General features: G+C 46.2%; 1 protein-coding gene across 1 annotated transcript in view; it reads right to left on the bottom strand.

Moving 5' to 3' along the window:
* Window positions 1–1,295: 1,295 nt before the first annotated feature.
* The window catches only part of LEKR1 (leucine, glutamate and lysine rich 1), a 33,586-nt gene continuing 15,526 nt past the window's right edge, over window positions 1,296–19,355 (bottom strand). The window contains exons 6-12 of the mRNA XM_056498437.1: window positions 13,735–13,816; window positions 12,355–12,432; window positions 11,929–12,132; window positions 9,827–9,920; window positions 6,720–6,872; window positions 5,521–5,820; window positions 1,296–3,154 (exon numbers count right to left, since the gene is read on the bottom strand). Coding sequence (XP_056354412.1) covers window positions 2,867–3,154; window positions 5,521–5,820; window positions 6,720–6,872; window positions 9,827–9,920; window positions 11,929–12,132; window positions 12,355–12,432; window positions 13,735–13,816 — 1,199 coding nt within the window. The 3' untranslated portion in view covers window positions 1,296–2,866. The remainder of the gene's footprint in view (window positions 3,155–5,520; window positions 5,821–6,719; window positions 6,873–9,826; window positions 9,921–11,928; window positions 12,133–12,354; window positions 12,433–13,734; window positions 13,817–19,355) is intronic.

The following is a 19,355-nucleotide window of genomic DNA, read 5'->3' as shown; positions in this document are numbered from 1 at the left end:
ACATCCTCTCCCCATGGAAGTGTTGTGGACAAGGGAATTCCTTTCCCTCTCAGATGGATTTTCAGCAAGTTTGGAACATCCTTACCCAGAGCCAGCCATGGGAAAGGATTTCTGAGGATTTCTATGACACAGAAAATCCTGGTCTCTAGAACCAGCCTTTCATCCAGAGATCAGAAATCAAAATTCTCTCTGTGTCCAGCTTGAGCAAGTGAATTTGTGCCTCCTCCAACTCCAGCTACTGCTTCCATCACCCTCCAAGGAGGTGCTGGGGTTATTTTTAGAAGGAATCTCCAAAACCAACCCTCCAAAACACTCCCAGCAAACAGGATGGAGCTGGCAGCCACTGAGGCTGTGCTGACACTTGGTGACACCCACGATGCCATAAATCCTGGCCCTGCCCTGACCCTTTTTTGGGTACTTTTCCCCAAAGGCACGTGTGGTTCTTTGTTCAGAACGTGCTGGTGATTCAAATGAGCTCTCAGTGCTGGTGAGTGGAAACAAAGCCTGCAGGCAGCACAGTGCACAGGAAACAGCTGGGAGAGGATGCTGGAAGGGGTTTCCATAAAAGCCAATGATTCATGGCAATGTTCCTGAGCAGGGTCAGCCTCGGGCTCCTGAGGAATCTTCTTCCGATTCCAGAGCCCCACCCATCATTCCCGAATTCCCAGCGCCCGCCCCCAGCAGCAGCCACGGGGCAGAGCAGAGGGAAATCCCAAAATTCAGCCTGGGGGATGCTGCATCCCAAATTTCTGCTGCCCTGGGTGTGGGGAAAGGGATGTCAGGAGAGGGAAATGCTGTGATACAGGGGTGAGGGGAGAGGACACAGGGACTGGCTTCACATGGAGAGAGGGCAGGGATGGATTTTGGGATGGAATTGTTACCTGGCAGGGTGGGCAGGCCCTGGCACAGGGTGCCCAGAGAATCTCTGGCTGCCCCTGGATCCCTGGCAGTGCCCCAGGCCAGGCTGGACAGTGGGATTGGAGCACCTGGAACAGTGGGAGGTGTCCCTGCCATGGCAGGGGTGGCACTGGGTGGGATTTAAGATCCTTCCACCTCAACCCCTGGATTAGTGTTTCACACCATCACTGTTTGGGGTTTGCTCTTCCTTCAGCTCTCAACCACCTGTAACCACCAAGGACAAAACCCAACATTGAATTTTCATGATGGAAATAAGGGCCAGTTTTAAATAACTAAAAATGCACCTGAGGGGGGTTGCCTGAAAAAGGAAATTTCCCCAATTTCATCATCCTGCTCTTATTTAGGTATTGAAAATGCACAGTACAAAGCAAGGCAGTCAGGATTTTATTCTGATTAATACATTTGAATGATCTGTGGCATCAGTTTCTATTTCCATGCACTTTGAACACTGCTTAGAAATTAAGATGCTTTTTCCTGCAGTCCAATTTCTTCTTTTGTAAAAAAACTCCATCTGCAAGGCACAGTCGGGATCCCAGATCCTACACACACCTCAGAGCAAGGTCTAGTGATCATCCCAGCTTTGGTTTGAGATGTCCCAGTGGGAATGAGGTGACATCCATGGCAAGCTGAGCATGGCCAGTGCTGCTCCCACCTCCTGCTGAAGGAGCAGCAGGACCAGACTGGGGCTGGACTCTCCATCCTGTCTGTGGAGAACATTTTGGGCAACTTCAGGTGGGAAAAGGATGAGCCACACTGAGGCACTGACTGAGATTATGTGGCTTCCTCTTGTCCCTTGTCACCTGGGAGCAGGGATGGGTCCCTGGGGCTGGCAGGGTCACTCAGGAGGGGGTGATGGTGGCTGGGGCTCACACAGAGCATCACAGCCATCCCACCATCCCCATTTCCTGCCTGGTCAGGGCATTGGTCCTTCCTGGGAAGGTTCAGGGCTGTGGGAGCTCCCTCCAGAGCCAGGGGCAAACTGGAACCTTTCCAGTGCCACAGGAGGTTTTCTCCAGGGAAGGGCTGGAATGTGCCCACAGCCAGCAGGGCAGGAGCCACAGGGACAGGTTTGTTCCAGGCCTGGAGCTTTGTCTGGCTCTGCCTCGTGCCACAAGTCCTGGAGTGCAAGTGCCACCACTCCTGCAAGAACTTCCTGCAGGAAGTTTGACTTCCTAAAATTCCAGGGCTGTAATGAGGTGCTGCTGCCTTTCATCCCACCATGGAAAACACTTGGTAAACTTTCCTTGACATGGTGACATTCACTAAATTGTTTTCAAAGCCAGTAAAAAAGGGTCCCTGACATTTCCATATTTTGTTTATTGCTAAGCAGCAGGAGCTCTGGGTTCTGGGAGGGAGGGGGAGAAGGGAAATATTTGTTCTGGGCTTGGTTTGGATCCAGACCTGGCCACTCCTGTTATTTTACTGCTGTTCCTCCCTGGCCACACTCCCCCTTTACCCCAGCTGCTGCTCCAGGACACAAACAGGGGGACAAGAGACAGATTTGAAATGATGGAATCATGGAATCACAGACTGCTGTGGGTTGGAAAGGACCTCAGAGCTCATCCAGTTCCATGTTCCCTGTCCCAGGCTGCTCCAAACCCTGGATCCATCCTGGATCCGTCCTGGATCCTGTGATGCTGGGCCATTATTCCAGGGCCAGGGCACTGGAACAGGATGGACTTTAAGGTCCCTTCCAACCCAAACCTTCTGGGATCCAGCGATTCTCTGATTTCAATCCCACTCATTGAAGACGTGCTGCTCTTTGTGCTCCTCTTGGAGAGACTCTTTTTGCTTTTCTCCTCTTGAACCACACCCAGCATTGAATTACACCATGAATAAATTAACGGACAGATAAAAGTTGTCGCACCAAAAATAAATAAGAATCCACCTGGGTTTAAACGGCGTTCAGGGATGCTTTGGGGTTCCTTTGGAGCTCGGGATGGATGCGTCAGAGCTGGCTCGGCCGGAGCCTCAGCCCGGCGGGGCGGCTGCGGGGCGAGCCCGCCCTTCCTTTGGCAGGGATGGAATCCAGGGAGGAGCTGCCGGTGCCGCCGAGCCGGGCCGGGCCCCGGGCCGCCCCGGGCAGCCGCAGCTCGGGGGGCAGCGAGCGGGGCGGGGGCAGCGTGGCGCTGAGCCGCCGCAGCTCCAGCACCTGCTCCCGGGCCCGGCCCAGCGCCGCCGTCAGCTCGCAGCGCTCCTCGCACTCGCGGCGCACCGTGTCCTGCAGCAGGGAATTCTGTGAAAACAGAAATATCGGGAATGGTTTATCCATCACACCGTGTCCTGCAGCAGGGAATTCTGTGAAAACAGAAATATCGGGAATGTTCCAGCTATCACACCGTGTCCTGCAGCAGGGAATTCTGTGAAAACAGAAATATGGGGAATGCTCCAGCTATCACACCGTGTCCTGCAGCAGGGAATTCTGTGAAAACAGAAATATCGGGAATGTTCCAGCTATCACACCGTGCCCTGCAGCAGCGAGTTCTGTGAAAACAGAAATATCGGGAATGTTCCAGCTATCACACCGTGTCCTGCAGCAGCGAGTTCTGTGAAAACAGAAATATCGGGAATGTTCCAGCTATCACACCGTGTCCTGCAGCAGGGAATTCTGCAAAGAGAAATATCGGGAATGGTTTATCCATCACACCTGTCCTGCAGCAGGGAGTTCTGCAAAGAGAAATATCGGGAATGGTTTATCCATCACACCGTGTCCTGCAGCAGGGAATTCTGTGAAAACAGAAATATCGGGAATGTTCCAGCTATCACACCGTGTCCTGCAGCAGGGAATTCTGCAAAGAGAAATATCGGGAATGTTCCAGCTATCACACCGTGTCCTGCAGCAGGGAATTCTGTGAAAACAGAAATATGGGGAATGGTTTATCCATCACACCTGTCCTGCAGCAGGGAGTTCTGTAAAGAGAAATATCGGGAATGGTTTATCCATCACACCTGTCCTGCAGCAGCAACTTCTGCAAAGAGAAATATGGGGAATGTTCCAGCTATCACACCTGTCCTGCAGCAGGGAATATTCCAGCTATCACACCGTGTCCTGCAGCAGCGAGTTCTGTAAAGAGAAATATCAGGAATGGGTTATCCATCACACCTGTCCTGCAGCAGGGAAAAGAGATAGTGGGAATGGTCTGTCCATCACATCTGGGGACACAGCAGGCAGTTCTGTGAAGAGAAATATCAGGAATAGCTCCAGCCATCACACCTGGACACTCCTGGGAATCTGTCCCTGCAGCTAGGAGAACTGGGAATGCTGCTCTGGGAAGGAAAGGCAATCATGGACAGGGTGCAGACACCAAGGGGTTAATGCTGCTTTTCCCTGTGGGCCTCTGGAATGGGAGAGCACAACCTGCATGGAGCCATGGAACCAGGTGTGGAACCAGCTGTGGAACCAGGTGTGAACACAGGTGTGGAACCAGGTGTGCAATCAGGTATGGAACCAGGTATGGAACCAGGTATGAACATATGGAACTGGGTGTAGAAGCAGATATGGAACCATGTATGGAATCAGGTGTGGAAACAGGTATGGAACCAGGTATGAATACACAGAACCATGTATGGAACCAGGTGTGGGATCAGGTGTAGAACCATGTATGGAATCAAGTATAGAATTAGGAATGGAACCAGATTTGTAATCAGATATGAAATCAGATATGGAACCAAGTATGGAACTAGGTATGAACACATGGAACCAGATATAGAACCAGATATGAAACCAGGTATGGAACCAGGTATGGAACCAGGTGTGAACACATGAAACCAGGTATGGAAGCAGGAATGGAAGCAGGAATGGAAGCAGGAATGGAAGCAGGAATGGAAGCAGGAGTGAACCCATGGAATCCCAGGATCACTCATGGCAAGGCCATGTTGTCCCCCTGTTGTCCCAGCACTGCCTCCACCCCACATCCCCATCCTCAGGCACAGCCTCTCTGGAATTCCCCTCACACCTTTCCCCACCTTTCTGGAACACATCAGGTCCAACCCCAGCACCAACTCACTTGGAAGAGTTTTATTTTTGCTGCTGACCAATTCTTTTTCCTGCCACTGAGCTGCTTTGGACATTCCAGCCTAATCTTATCTGCATTTCCCATGTGGAGCAGCTCTCTGCTCCCTTCCCATCATATTCCAAGCATTCAGCAAATGTTTGTGGTCAGCACAGCCATCAGTTGGATTTCTCTTTGCATTTAATTCATTTTTATGCATTCCTGATTTAGGGAACGTGGCTGCACTGGTGGCAGCTGGGACACCAGTTCAAGGAATGGGAAATATCCATGTCCTCTACTCTAAAAACTGGGAATTCTTCATTGTTTACTCATCTTTGGGCAGTGGGACATGAGGCTACAGACTATGAAAGGCCTTGCAGGACCTGAAAAATAGATATATTTTCCTATAAAACACTGATTTAAGCATTTGCTGAATTAAAACTTCACATCTTTTGTGATCTACCATATTTAGGAAATGATGATGGATTTGTTTGAGAAATCTTTGTGTTTCAATGGATTTTCTGGTCAGACACCCAGACCTCTGAATGATTTTAGAAATCACATGTCTGCAAGCAAAAAATAACCAGGAATTCCTGGGTCCTGTTCCTACCTCCTCTTGCACTTGACTCAAACTGTGAATCAGCTGTGTCTTCTCCTGGGTTAATTTTTCCAGCTCATCTGACTTGTGCTTCATTTCTTTCCTCAGTTTGTCCAGGAATGACTCGTTGTTGCTCTTCTCCATGGTCAGCTGGAATTCCAGTTCACTGATGAGCCTTTTAAGGCCCTGGATTTCTTTTTCCTTGTCTCCATCCTTCTCTGCCAGTTTCATTTGGGCATCTTGGAGCTTCTTCTCCAGAATTTCTGTCTCCATCCTCAAACTCTTGGTGGCACTGGATATTAAACCTGGGATCTGGGGGAGGTCACACAGGAATTAATCTCCACTCAGTACCTCTAAATATGGAGAATTAACCAACAAATTCAAACTTGCAGATCCTCAGAGAGAAAAAAAACCTCTGAATTTACATAATTTCCTCAGAGAACACCCAAGAGCTGTAAATTAATCACCACTCACAGAAATTAATTAGTGTGTTCAAGATCAAACAGAGACATTGAGGTGAAAAAGGGAAAATTTAACTCCAAGTTAAATTTACTGCAAGGCAGTGTTTCCTCACAGTTAAATATTTGTCAAGTGAACAAAGCCAAATTTATTTTCAGCTCTAAATCACCACACAATGTCCCAGATTTTAAATAACAATATAACCTTATTACATTCCTTTATCTTCTTCCAGATTTCTGAGATTTTCTCAGGAATTGTATCAAACCTAATGAAAACTCAGCTCACAGGTACAATTTTTTAATTTTTGTATAAAACCTGAGGAGGATCTGGAGCTCCCCTGTGGTGCCAGCATCAGTCCAGACCAGGTGGCCTTTACTGGGGCTAGAAGGGGAAAAAAAAATCCCACATGGGTGGGATTGGGACACCTCATCACAGCCTGAAACAGTCCCAAACTTTTCAAAAGCTTGTCAGATTAAATGTAATTATATTATATGATGATGATGATGATGTCAGATTAAATACAATTATCAACTCTGAGGACACAGATGGAGTTTTAGAGGTGAAAATATGAGATGACAAAGAACTTCCACACCAATTGACTTGAACTGGAATAGTTCTTTTCAGTTTGTTCCATTAAAAAATTAAATATACTCAGACTGGGGAGAGGAATCATGCAGAGAGAGGATGACACACAGAGGTTTTATTCCTTCTCAGCTCCTGGGATTTGCTGCTTTCCCTGCAGCACTGCTCACCTTCTGCTGCAGCTCCTCCTGCTCTCTCTGGTACTTGCTGAGCAGCTCCTGCTGCTTTTGCCTCTCCAGCTCCAGCTCCACTCTGGCCTCCTCCCTGACCTTCAGCATCGCTTCCTTGTGCCGAGCCTCCCCTTGGGCCAGGTCCATCTCCAGCTGGGGACAGCAGGGACAGTGGGGAGGGATGGGATGGGATGGGATGGGAGATGGGATGGGATGGGATGGGATGGGATGGGATGGGATGGGATGGGATGGTGGTGGGATATGGGATGATGGGAATTGGAGATGATGGGATGGGATAAGGCAAGGCAAGGGATGGGATGGGATGGGATGGGATGGGATGGGATGGGATGGGATGGAGGGATGGTGGGATGAGGGGATGGTGGGATGGAGATGATGGGATGGTGGGATGATGGGATGGAGATGATGGGATGGTGGGGAGGGGATGGTGGGATGGGATGGAGATGGTGGGATGGTGGGATGGGATGGGATGGTGGGATGGTGGGATGGTGGGATATGGGATGATGGGATGGAGATGATGGGATGGACCTTCAATCCCATCCATCCCTCCTGCCATGACAGGAGCACCTCCCACTGCCCCAGGCTGCTCCAAGCTCATCCAGCCTGGCCTTGGGCACTGCCAGGGATGGGGCAGCTACAGCTGCTCTGGCAATTCCATCCCAGCCAGGAATTCCCAATTCCCAACATCCCATCCAGCCCTGCCCCTCTCCATTCCCTGTGTCCTGTACCCCCATCCCTGTCCCCAGTCCCTCCCCAGCTCTCCTGGAGCCCTTTAGCCCTGGAAGGTCACACTAAGCTCATCTCAGACCCTTCCCCAGGTTGAATTTTGGGTGAGATCTCCCAGTCATCACAGCATCTCCAATAATTCCCATTATAAATTCATATTTGAAAATTCAGCCATAATTTCCCCAATAGAAAATTCTGGATTAAACCCTGAAAGCTGCCTTTAGGAGAACACTTTTCCTAACCCAGGATCTTCCTTTTCCCTGTGTGCAGCAGATTCTGATGGATTTAATTGCAGCAGGCTGGGAGCACAACAGGCACATTAAATGCACATCACAAACCTCATTACTTCAAATGATTAAAAGCACAAAAGCCACAATGAGCTTAATTACAATTATCCAATTCCACACATTATTATGAGCAGAAGTATAATAAATCTCCCTGATGTCTTTAGGGGGAAAAAGGGAAACTGGAAAGATTTCCATTATTTTTTAAACCAAAATATACTCAATTCTGGGTGTGGAAGAAGTGCAAATTCCCCATTAAGTTATAGCTTAAAAATTGCTGTATTTATAAGATGCTCAAAGTAGACTCTTATTATTAATTTATTATTAGTAGTAGTATTTATTTATTTATTCATTAATTCATTAATTCATTAATTCATTCATTTTTTTATATATTCATAGATGGGAGTTGGGATTCTGAACATAAATCCCCTGATTTATTAACTCTACCTATTATTATAGATCCTGATCACTTGTTGGAAGCTCCTTGACTCCAAAGACTAAACAAAGAAATAAAAAGAATAAACAAAGAAATAGAGGCAATAAAAAAACCTGTGCTCATTCATACAAAATTTCATATTTAATATTTGAAATTAATAAATCTGAGAACCAGAACAGGAAATAACGTGGAGGCTGATGAGCCAAGAGAGCATAATGGCCTCTAATTAATTTAAACCCACTTACATGCCTCTCATTAATTAATATTTTAGAAATCCAGAAGATAAATGTGTGCACCCATCTTTTCAGGAGGAATTTCTCCTTGGTTCAGGGAAGTTTGGAGTTCCAGGGCAGGACTGGATGTGGCACTCAGAGCTTTGGGCAATCAAAGGTTGGATTTGATGATCTTGAGGGACTTTTCCAACCCAAACAATCCCAGGATTCCATAAATAAGGTGTGTTCCAATGGACTTTTGTCTTAAATTGTCTTAAATTACTTCCTAAAAGTGATTTTTTTGTTGTTCCACTAAAGCAATTTCAGGTTTATATGTATTTAAACAGAAAACTTGATCCTCTGGTGCAGTGGCACAAACAAAGGCAATGTTGTCACTTTGTCACTTTGTGGATTTTTTGGCTGCTGAGCAGTTTTGGGGCCTTGCTGTGGCTGAATTTTAATGGCTGTGACACCAAAGCTGAAGTTGCTCCCTCTCCCTCCCACCAATCCTGATTTTTCTCGTGTCAGGTTGGAAAGACTCTGTGATTATGGAGGCAGAGTGATCCCCCTCCCAAATTACATCCTGTGACAGGGAATGAAGGGGTTTCCAAAGAAATGTAACTGATCCTAATTGCCACCAGTCCCCAGGTTTTCCTGGGACTAAACAAAGCTTTCAGACACTGACACAAAAAGTGCAGTAATTTCAGTCACCAGTTATGTGAGACTTAAATTAGACAAGTCACAATTATTGTCCAACTCTGCTTTTAAATTTTCCTTCACTGATACATACATTTATTTTCACTTCTTATTCTTTTTAATAACTATTTTTATCATTTTTATACAAAAATATATTTTTTATTTTTTATTCTTTTTAATAGATGAATGTATTTTAATTTCTTATTCAGTTCAGGGTTTTTTGGAAAGAGCTGCAGGTGAAAACATGGTGACAGCTGTTTATGGAAACAGCTTCCCAAACCCCAGTGGGAGAGGCTGGCAGGAGAACTCCTTGGACAAAGGACATTATGGACAAGCTGAGATGCCCCTGGACCCCTGGCAGTGTCCAGCTGGGCAGGGTGTGGAGCAGCCTGGGACAGGGGAAGGTGTCCCTGCCATGGCAGGGCTGGCACTGCATGGGATTTAAGGTCCCTCCAACCCCAAACCAGTCTGGGATCCTGTGGTTCTACACACTTCAGCAAACATTAAATTTTATTTATAAATTAAATTGCTTTGTAAACAGGAGGCTCCCCCAAACCAGCCCCTCCCTGGGAATTTACACCCAGAGGTGGAAATAAGACAAATAAGATTCTTTGTGCTCCTGCCAGGATTTGTTGGCTGAGTGGCTCCCAAGCCAGTCTGTGCACTGGAGGGGATCATTCCCAGCTCTGTGTGCCCCTGTGGAAGTGAAGCCCCCAGAGCAGAGCCCAGAGTCACCTTGTCCCTCCAGGAGTCCTCGCTCCGAACCTTCAGCCTGAGCGCCTCCTGCAGCTGCTCCGTCCTGCTCTGCTGGGACACCAGCAGCAGCTCCCTGGGACAGAGATCCACAACACAGATCCATGAAAAACAGATACTTAAACACACAGAGATCCACAACACAGATCCATGACACACAGAGACCCACAACACAGATCCATGAAAAACAGATACTTAAACACAAAGAGATCCACAACACAGATCCATTACACAATCCATAACACAGATCCATAACACAGATCCATTACACAGATCCACAACACAGATCCATAACACAGATCCATTACACAATCCATAACACAGATCCATAACACAGATCCATAACACAGATCCATAACACAGATCCATAAAACAGATCCCTGGAACACAGATCCATAAACACAGATCCATGAAAAACAGATACTTAAACACACAGAGATCCATAACACAGATCCATTACACAATCCATAACACAGATCCATAACACAGATCCATAACACAGATCCATAACACAGATCCATAACACAGATCCATTACACAGATCCATAACACAGATCCATAACACAGATCCATAACACAGATCCATAACACAATCCATTACACAGATCCATGAACACAGATCCATAAACACACAGAGATCCCATAAACACAGATCCATAACACAGATCACTGAAACACAGATCCATAAACACAGATCACTGAAATACAGATCCATAAACACACAGAGATCCATAACACAGATCCATGAAACACAGAGATCCATACAACAGAGATCCCTAAAAAACAGATCCCTGAAACACACAGAGATCCCTGAAACACAGATCCATAAACACAGATCCATAAATACAGATCCCTGAAACACAGATCCATAAACACAGATCCATAAATACAGATCCATGAAACACAGATCCATGAAAAACACATCCCTGAAAAACAGATCCCTGAAACACACAGAGATTCCTGGAACACAGATCCATAAACACAGATCCTTAAACACAGATCCCTGAAACACAGATCCCTGAAACACAGAGATCCCTGAAACACACAGATCCCTAAAAAACAGAGATCCCTGAAACACAGAGATTCCTAAACCACAGATCCCTAAACCACACAGATCCCATGCAAACCTGCCCTCTGCAACTCCCTTCCCCTGCAGAGAAATCCTGCTGATCCAGGAATCACCACCTGGAATCTCCACCATGCCCTCACTTCCCTCCTGAATTTCATGTTTTAAAGAAACTCCAAATTCATACTTATTTCATATTTCTCAAGACAAATTTCAAAGGACCCAGAGAAACATCCAATATTCCAACCAGAACTTGCATTTCCTGAACTTGGAATATTAGGATTGTTCATTTAAGAATTGTAATGGTTTGGAATGAAAAGCACTGAGTGCTTTCTGCCCTTCAAGGCACTGTTTGTTATGTGGGGCTTGCAGGGCAAGACTCCTGCAGAGGTTAAATTCCTGCCAGTGCTGTTGGTAACAACTTGTCCACAAAAATACTTCAGTCTTCCCTCAGCCAGGGTCCTGGACAGGATCTGGAACCTGGGGAGGTGTGAGAGCAACTTCCCACCAGCTCACCTGGCCCTGAAGGGTCCCAGCTGAGAACAAAGCTGCCCTTGTCCCTGGGATTGCTCCTGAGATGTGGAAAATAAAAACTGGGCTTCTGAGGGCTGTTCTCCCTGGAGTGGGATGGAGTTTGAGTGCCTTTGCTTTGGATCTCCAACCTGAATCCATATTTTTTTAGTTACTTGCAGGAGAATCTCCATCTGCAGCTTTACTCCTGACAGCCACAGGCTTCTTTTCAGAAGTGCCAGGAGGCACCAGCTCCTGGGGATCGAATTTTCCTGCACCTTTAGCACAAAGAGCAGCTGAACAGATAAATGGGGATTTGGAGCTCAGATCAAACCCAAGCTGAGCCCTGCAGCCCAAGCAGAACTTCTCTACTCCCATTTTTTAATAGGACTTTTTTTTCTCTTCATCCCAGTTTTGTCTATCCCATAAGAATTTAAAAAACCAACCCAATGACCTCCAAAACCCCCAGAATTTTCAGGAGCACTGAGCCCAGCCCAGCTCCCTTTACCTCTCCTGCTTCAGCATCAGCACCTCCTGCTCTGTTTGGCTCAGGAGAGTTTTCAGGGTTTCCAGCTCACTCTCTGATCTCCCACTTCTTCTTTTCAGATCTTCTTCTTTCCTTTCTTTCTCTGCCACTTCCTCCTGTAAATGTTTGCAGATTTGTTGGCAAATGAGAAGGGATTCTTCCTTTTCCTTCAGCTCTTTCATAAGCCTACAGATGAAATAAAGAAATAGCAGCATTGTAGTTACTGTGTTCTTATTTATAGGCAGAAATAATAATGCCTGGAAAATAAAATATTGGTCAAAACTCCATGAAGTTAAATCTACTGACTTGACAGAAAAGTTTTTAAAATGTATTGTATAAAAACTGCATTAACATAATAAAATGTTTGCTGTCATTGCTCAAAATATAAAATATAATTTCAGCATTTACCTGGACTCAGCAATTCCATTTTCATATTTGATCTTTTTCAGTTCATTTTGACAGGCATCAAGCTCTGTTGACTTCACCCTAAAAAACATTGGGAAAAAAGGGGTTTTATCCAAAGAAATAATACTCCTGCAGCAGCCTGGACATCACTTCTGGGTGGATTTTCCACCTTGCATTTTCCATTTCAGGTAAAAGGCCACAAACAGAAAGTTCTGTCAGCTCCAGCAAAGGTTGTTAATAATTGGAAGTTACACTTCCAGTGCCATCTCTGACCTGCAGCACACATGTGAGATCTTGCAACACTGATGACAGTTTTGAGTAATAAATGAATAAAATGGAACAACTCCCAATTTTGTAGGTAAAGGGTTGGAAAGTTTGCAGGTTTTGTGTCATTATGTCACCATTGCACCAATTAATAACCATGGTTAAGGCTGATATTTACATTTAAACAGATATAGAATATGTTGTTCTATTAAATTGTGCCCATATTCCACTGAAACGTTAATTTACACTTGGAATGCCCTCAGTGTTTATTTAACTGTGTTCATGACATCTCTGTTTCCCACTCAATCCTTACATTATCACTGTTGGTTGCTAAGCACCCCAAATATTTGCAGCTTGGTTGCTCAGACCCCCTGAACAGAGGAAGTGAAAGCAGAAAGAGCAGAGCAGAGCAGCACAAATGCTGTGCTCAGGTTCCAGGGAGGATGGGGGGCTGAGCCTGGCACTGCCAGCTCCACAAACACCAGCTGTGTCTGAATTCTCCTGGGGTGATGTCCCCAGGCTGCTCCTGTGCCCACAGAGCTTTTCAGCACTCTGGAATTTGGAATTAGCAGTGTGGAATTTGGGATGTTGGGTGCTTTAGGGTGTTACTCAGTGTGGGAGTGCTCTGGAAATGGAGAAAATCCTGGGATGGTTTGGGTTGGAAGGGACCCCAAAGCCCATCTGGTTCCACCCCCACTTTCCATGGACCAGGTGGTTCCAATCCCCAAGTCCCAGGGATCCAGGGGCAGCCACAAACTCCCTGGAAAACCCCCCAGGCTCCCAGGGAACAATTCCCTCCCAATATCCCACCTCACCCTGCCCTCTGGCAGTGGGAAGCCATTCCCACATTTATTCCCACACACATTTTTAGTCCTGAAGTTATGTGGATTCCCCAAAATGCAACCTGTGTGCTAGGGGAGGGCCTGGATCACTGTCCCTCCCTGCTCCCACAGCCAGGCTGGCTCAGAAATAATCACATGAAGATAGAATTGTTCCTCTGTTGCTCAAAACCTTCTCAGATCACTGTGACAAGCAGCACTTGCTGGGGAAAAAATAAGAAAAAAAGTAGTTTATGTATTTTATATGCAGTGGGGAGCAATGAAGGAATGGGAATCTTACAGCAGCAGCTTCTTGTAGTGGTCCAGCTCTGCTGTCACCTTCTGCAGCTGCAGGCCAGCTGTCTCCACCTGATTTGTTAAATCTGGAAGCAAAAACACAAGGTTGTGTCTCTGTTAATGTTCAATTAATTCACTTCTGTGGTTTGTTTGCAGGTTGGACCTGCAGCTGCTTGCTCCCACCTCAGGCAGAGCAGAGTCTTTACTGCAAAAAGCTGGGGTTTGTTTGGGGTTTATTTTTCTGTTTGGGGTTTTTAATCACACTAGAAAACATCAAATTCAACTACACTGGAACATGAAATGCTTTAAATCAGATCATTTCTACATAGACAGGAAGGTGGCCCCAAACCTCACCTGGAATTTACTTCATCTGAAACCCTGGCAGTGATTTAATGGTGGTGTGTACTTGTCTTATCCTCTAAATGTTCTTTCAGAACACATCACCTCAGCTCCCATCAGCCACTGCCTTTTTCCCAGTACATTCCCTAATTTTCAGTTAAATTATCTCTGGCTTTGTGTGCTTTAATATCATCTTTTTCTATGCTTTCAAATCCTAAGAACAGCCATAACTTGCAGAAGTGATGCCCTTTAAACTGAAGCACCAGCAGATGGTTTAATCTGATTTTCATCTCCATGAACATATCACAGAATCATGGAATGGCTTGGGAGGGACCTTAAAGCTCATCCAGTTCCACTGTGCCAGGCTGCCCCAGCTCACCCAGCCTGGCCTGGACACTCCAGGGATGGAGCAGCCACTTGGGCATCTCTAGGTGTGCTCATGAACAAGAGCTGCCTCTCCAGAAAGCCTAAGAATGATCTGAAATCAAACTTTTTACCAAAAGGACAGCAACACAAACTACATGGGGAAAAAAATCCAATGACAAATCACTGCAACAGAGCTGGAAGTGAAAGAAAAACCAAGATTGTTCCTCAGAAAGCAACAGCAAACAAAGTGAGGTGATCTTGACTCTGAAGGGAACAGCTCCCAGGACATTCTCTGATGTTTCTTCCCAGAAGCCAAATCTGTCACTCCTGTTCTTAAATTTATCATTTCACCCCAATTCCCTGAATTTCTGTAACTTTTCCCACATGTCTCTTTCAGTCATTTCCAGCAATGATGATGGATGATCCCAGTGTGGGATTTCCTGCCAGCCTTATCTTGTATATCCTACAATTGGAAAAGCCCCTTTTTTCAGTAAAGAGAAAAAGAAAATTGTTCATAAGACTACAACAACAACAACAACAACAACAACAACAACAAAAAATCAGGGAGAGAATTCTATAGGGTAAAAGACACAGGACCTGTCAGATCCATTCCCAAACTACCAGCATTTAGAAAGAGCTTTATGAAAAGTGAAATCTCTTGGACTTGACTAAACCCTTGGAAAAATCATGGAAGTGAGTTGCAGAAGCCCCTCCTGCACCACCTGCTGTGGGTGCCAAAACCAAACACCCCCATTTTTGTGTCATTCACCTGAGGTGCTGGGGCTGGCAGAATTCCTACAGGAAAGGGAGAAGCTTTGGCTGCAGCTGCCAGGCAGATGTGAGGCACAGCCCTGGGAAGCAGGAACGTGACTCTGGGAAAAGATTAAACCCAGATTAGGGTGGGTGGACACAGGCAGAGCAGAACCCTCTGCCCATCCTCACAGGCTGCTGTGGAGAAGATTTTCCCAAACAGCTCTTTCTGACCTTATATAAATTGGTATTTTAAAAGGTCTCTGCCAATAATAAGTGTGGTGTTTTTTCTTCTCCCTCAGAGTGGGAGTATGGACACAATTCTGGAATAAAGGAGAGGGATGATGCTGGGTTTGGTTCTGTACTCTGGGTGGTCTCTTTCAATGCTGTTTCCTCTTTCCATTTGTTTTCAGAAGTTTTCATGCACAGGAGTTTTTCATGAGGGAATAGATGGATTTAATTATACAAATGGTTTCTGCAAGCCTTCTCTAGAGAGAATTCCCACCAAAGTCAGTGGGAGCTGCTGAGCAGAAAGTCCCACACCCATGGAGACAGATTTCAATGAAAATGAGGCAAGTAATAATGAGAATGGCAACACAAATGGAAACTTGTGCTGAAAACTTGCTGAACAGAGGGAAATGTATTCAAACACTTATGTAAAAATGTTCTCTGGTCATGAAAATAAAGCCTATTGCAAAAGATGCAAAGCCAAGAGAAAGAGCTCACACTGTAATACTGATACTGGGCCCAGTGCTGCAAGAACATCTCAAACACTCAGCAAATCCATCTCAGCTTCATTCATGTTCAATTTTACTTATTTTGTGACTCAGAATGGCTCTGACCAGAGCCATAAACCTTCCAGTAACCTCCCAGTGAGTCTGTGCTGGGACAGGGACAGGCTGGAGGAGCTGAAGCACAGAAACAGAACAAAGCTGGGCACTGCTTCCTCCTCCTGGGACAGCACCACTGCAGCCCCTGGTGTGTGCAGAACTCCAGCTGAGGCTGCCCAGGGCTGCCTTCCAGGAATCTCACCACCCACTCTGCATCCAAGGGCACGGTGCTCCAGCTCCTGCCTGCAAACAGCAACAACTGCTAAAGATTTCAGTGGAAAAATCAAAATAATAATAAGCAGCACATTGGGTAAGCAGCCACTCTGGAAGCCATCAGCTCCACAGCTAATTCCTAACAGCTTCCCAGGGAGGCTGGGTCAGGGGCACACGTGGTAGAGCTGTGTCATTTTCTGCTTTCCCTGCAAAACTACCAAATCCAACCCAGTATAGTTCCTGACAATTTGGGGGTAATCTAAAGAAAGATCAGTGTTCCACACATGTGCACAAAAAGAAGATTCTTTCCATTTAGTTAAGATTTGTGGGGAGATCATGGAATCCCAGAGCCCCAGGATAATTTGGGTTGGGAGGGATTTTAAATCCCATCCAATGTCCCATGGGCAGGGACAGCTGCCACTGTCCCAGGCTGCTCCAAACCCTGTCCAGCCTGGCCTGGGACACAGCCTGAGGCTCAAACCCACCTGCCATGGCCCAGGAGGGTTTGGATCCTTCCCCTTCCTCTCCCCTGCAGACTTTTGGGTCCTCTCAGCCATCAGGAACACACTGGGAGCTCAGAGCTGGAAGGAATTGGAACAGAGAGCACCCAGATCCCTGGCCAAGGCAGACTGGAACCCAGCCCCTCTTGCTGAATTTCTCTTCTATTCTGGGAAGGAGGAAGTTGCAGCAATTATTTAAAACTTACTTAATAATTACTCCTTGTACAGGCCCTGAATTTGGTCAGTAAGCTGTGTCAAAGGGGCAGAAATATTTAGTTTTTCTCAGAATATTAATTCCAGGGAAATTCAGAAGTACACTTCACACAAACAAGTTTCCAGTACATTTATTTGAAGAGCACAGCAGATAATCTGTGAGAAATGTGAAATACATCCATGAAAAATTAGTGTCAGAGCAGGAAAATGTTGCCTCACCATGTGTTTCTAAGGAGACCAAAGAAGTGAAGTAACACCCCAAGCCCCTGCACAGAACAGAACTAATTACTTGTATTTGTAATAGTTCATATACTGTGTTCTCTAAGATGATTTCTTTTTTTTTTTTTTTTTTTGTCTACACAAGAAAGTCCTTCTGTTAATTTGTGACTCAGAGAAGCCTGGAAGGAGCCCAGGGATGGACTCCAGATTTAGATCCTTTCTGGAGACCTCAGCAGTGGCATCAGGAAATGTCCAAATCACTCAAAGCTGCCAGGAACTGGGAGGATGTGCCAGCAGAGGAGTGCCTGGGGCTTATCTCCCCCAGCAGATGCTGCTGACCACTGCCAGACTGGGATTTCTGTTCATTCTTTCACCTTCTCATAGAAAACCAGCAGAGAAAAAGCAGAAAATAGCACCAGATTTTTGTGAGTGGCACCAAGGGCAGCCTCAGTGCCCTCAACAGAATAAACCAACAACTGCAGCCTTGCAAACATGGCAATCTGCAAGAGCTTAAACATCCTTAAATAGGGAAAAGTGTTATTTTGGCAAAGCCTGCTCCCTCCACTCCCCCAGTGACACACTACAAGCATGGCTGCACTCAGAAGGGCTGGAATTGCTCATCCATGGCCAGAGTTCACACTCCAGCATCAAAACTGAGACTAAGCCTGAATTTTCTGCCTGTATTCCTGCCAGTCTGAAGCCAAGCTAATTGGGATATGCCAGAATTCCTACAGACCTGCTTCTCCTACACATTAAAGTTGCTTTGAAATACTGTCCTTACTTATTGACTGGGAAAACTGAACAGGGGGAAAAAAATGGAGATTCTGACCTGAATTTTCCTTGGGGATAATTTTTTTACCCTCAGTGTTTAGGCCAAGCAGACAAAACAAAATACAATAAAGACACATTATTTAATAGAGAATTATGGTTTGGGTTGGGAGGGACATTAAAGCCCATCCAGTGCCACCCTGCCATGGCAGGAACACCTCCCACTGGCCCAGGGGCTCCAGCCCCAGTGTCCAGCCTGGCCTGGACACTGCCAGGGATCCAGGGGCAGCCACAGCTGCTCTGGGAATTCCATCCCAGCCAGGAATTCCTTCCAAAAATCCCATCCAGCCCTGCCTTCTCTCCATTCCCTGTGTCCTGTCCCTCCATCCTTGTCCCCAGTCCCTCTCCAGCTCTCCTGGAGCCCCTTTAGGTCCTGGGAGGTCTCTGAGCTCTCCCTGGATCCTTCCCTTCTCCCAGCCTGGCTCCAGAGGAGAACCTGGATTCCTGCTTTTCCTCAAGAAGCAAAGTGTGACCCTTCTCTCAGTCCCACCCCTCGTGGCAGAGAACTGGGATTGTTTTCCATGTATTCCTGTGCTGAAAAGCTCTGATGAGCCATTGCCTCATCCCACCCTGCTCCAACAGCAGCCCTGCACTCCCCAGCCTTCCCACCGCAGCTGAATTCATAAAAACCACATTTCAACAGCACTTGTAGCAAGGATAGGGGCTGTCTGAACTGCAGCCTACCTTAAACTGCAGGACACCATTCCTCCTTTGCATTTTCAAAGCTCTTCTAAGTTGTATTTAAAGTGCCATTCAAGACACTTGAGGAGATGAAAACACCTCCTTTCCATCAGGAGTGCTAAATTCTCCTCTCCTTTCCATCAGGAGTGCAATATTCCCTTCTCCTTTCCATGAGCAGTGCTAATATCCACCTCTCCTTTCCATCAGGAGTGCAGTATTCTCTTCTCTTTTTCCATCAGGAGTGCAACATTCCCCTCTCCTTTCCATGGTCAGTGCTAAATTCCCCTCCCCAGTACCTGCAGTTTTCCATCATCTCTCATCAGCCTCGTTAAGGCAGCAGACCACCAAGTTTTATTTGGAGCTGAAGTAGCCTATGCAGCAGGAGCAGAAAAAGGCTGAAAATTCAGATTTTGGGAGCATCACCAGCAATTTCAACCCATCTAGAGCAAGGCCAGAGCTGTCATGAGCTAAAGAAAAACCACAAGGACTTTGGGGAAGAAAAATGGTTCTTTATCTGTGATTAAGTAAAGGATTTAGCTGGTAATAGAATGAAAGCAGAAATCTCTTAGGAGCCTGTGCTGCTTCAGCCCTGAAGAACAGACACATCATCATTATTGATTTTTGATTTGGGGACACTGATTAGACAATTATCCAGCAGACCTTACCCTGTGTTGAGTTTTTGTCAA

Source organism: Oenanthe melanoleuca, chromosome 9, assembly GCF_029582105.1.
Source record: "Oenanthe melanoleuca isolate GR-GAL-2019-014 chromosome 9, OMel1.0, whole genome shotgun sequence".
Taxonomy (NCBI): domain Eukaryota; kingdom Metazoa; phylum Chordata; class Aves; order Passeriformes; family Muscicapidae; genus Oenanthe; species Oenanthe melanoleuca.
This window is presented reverse-complemented; position numbering and strand designations above follow the sequence as displayed.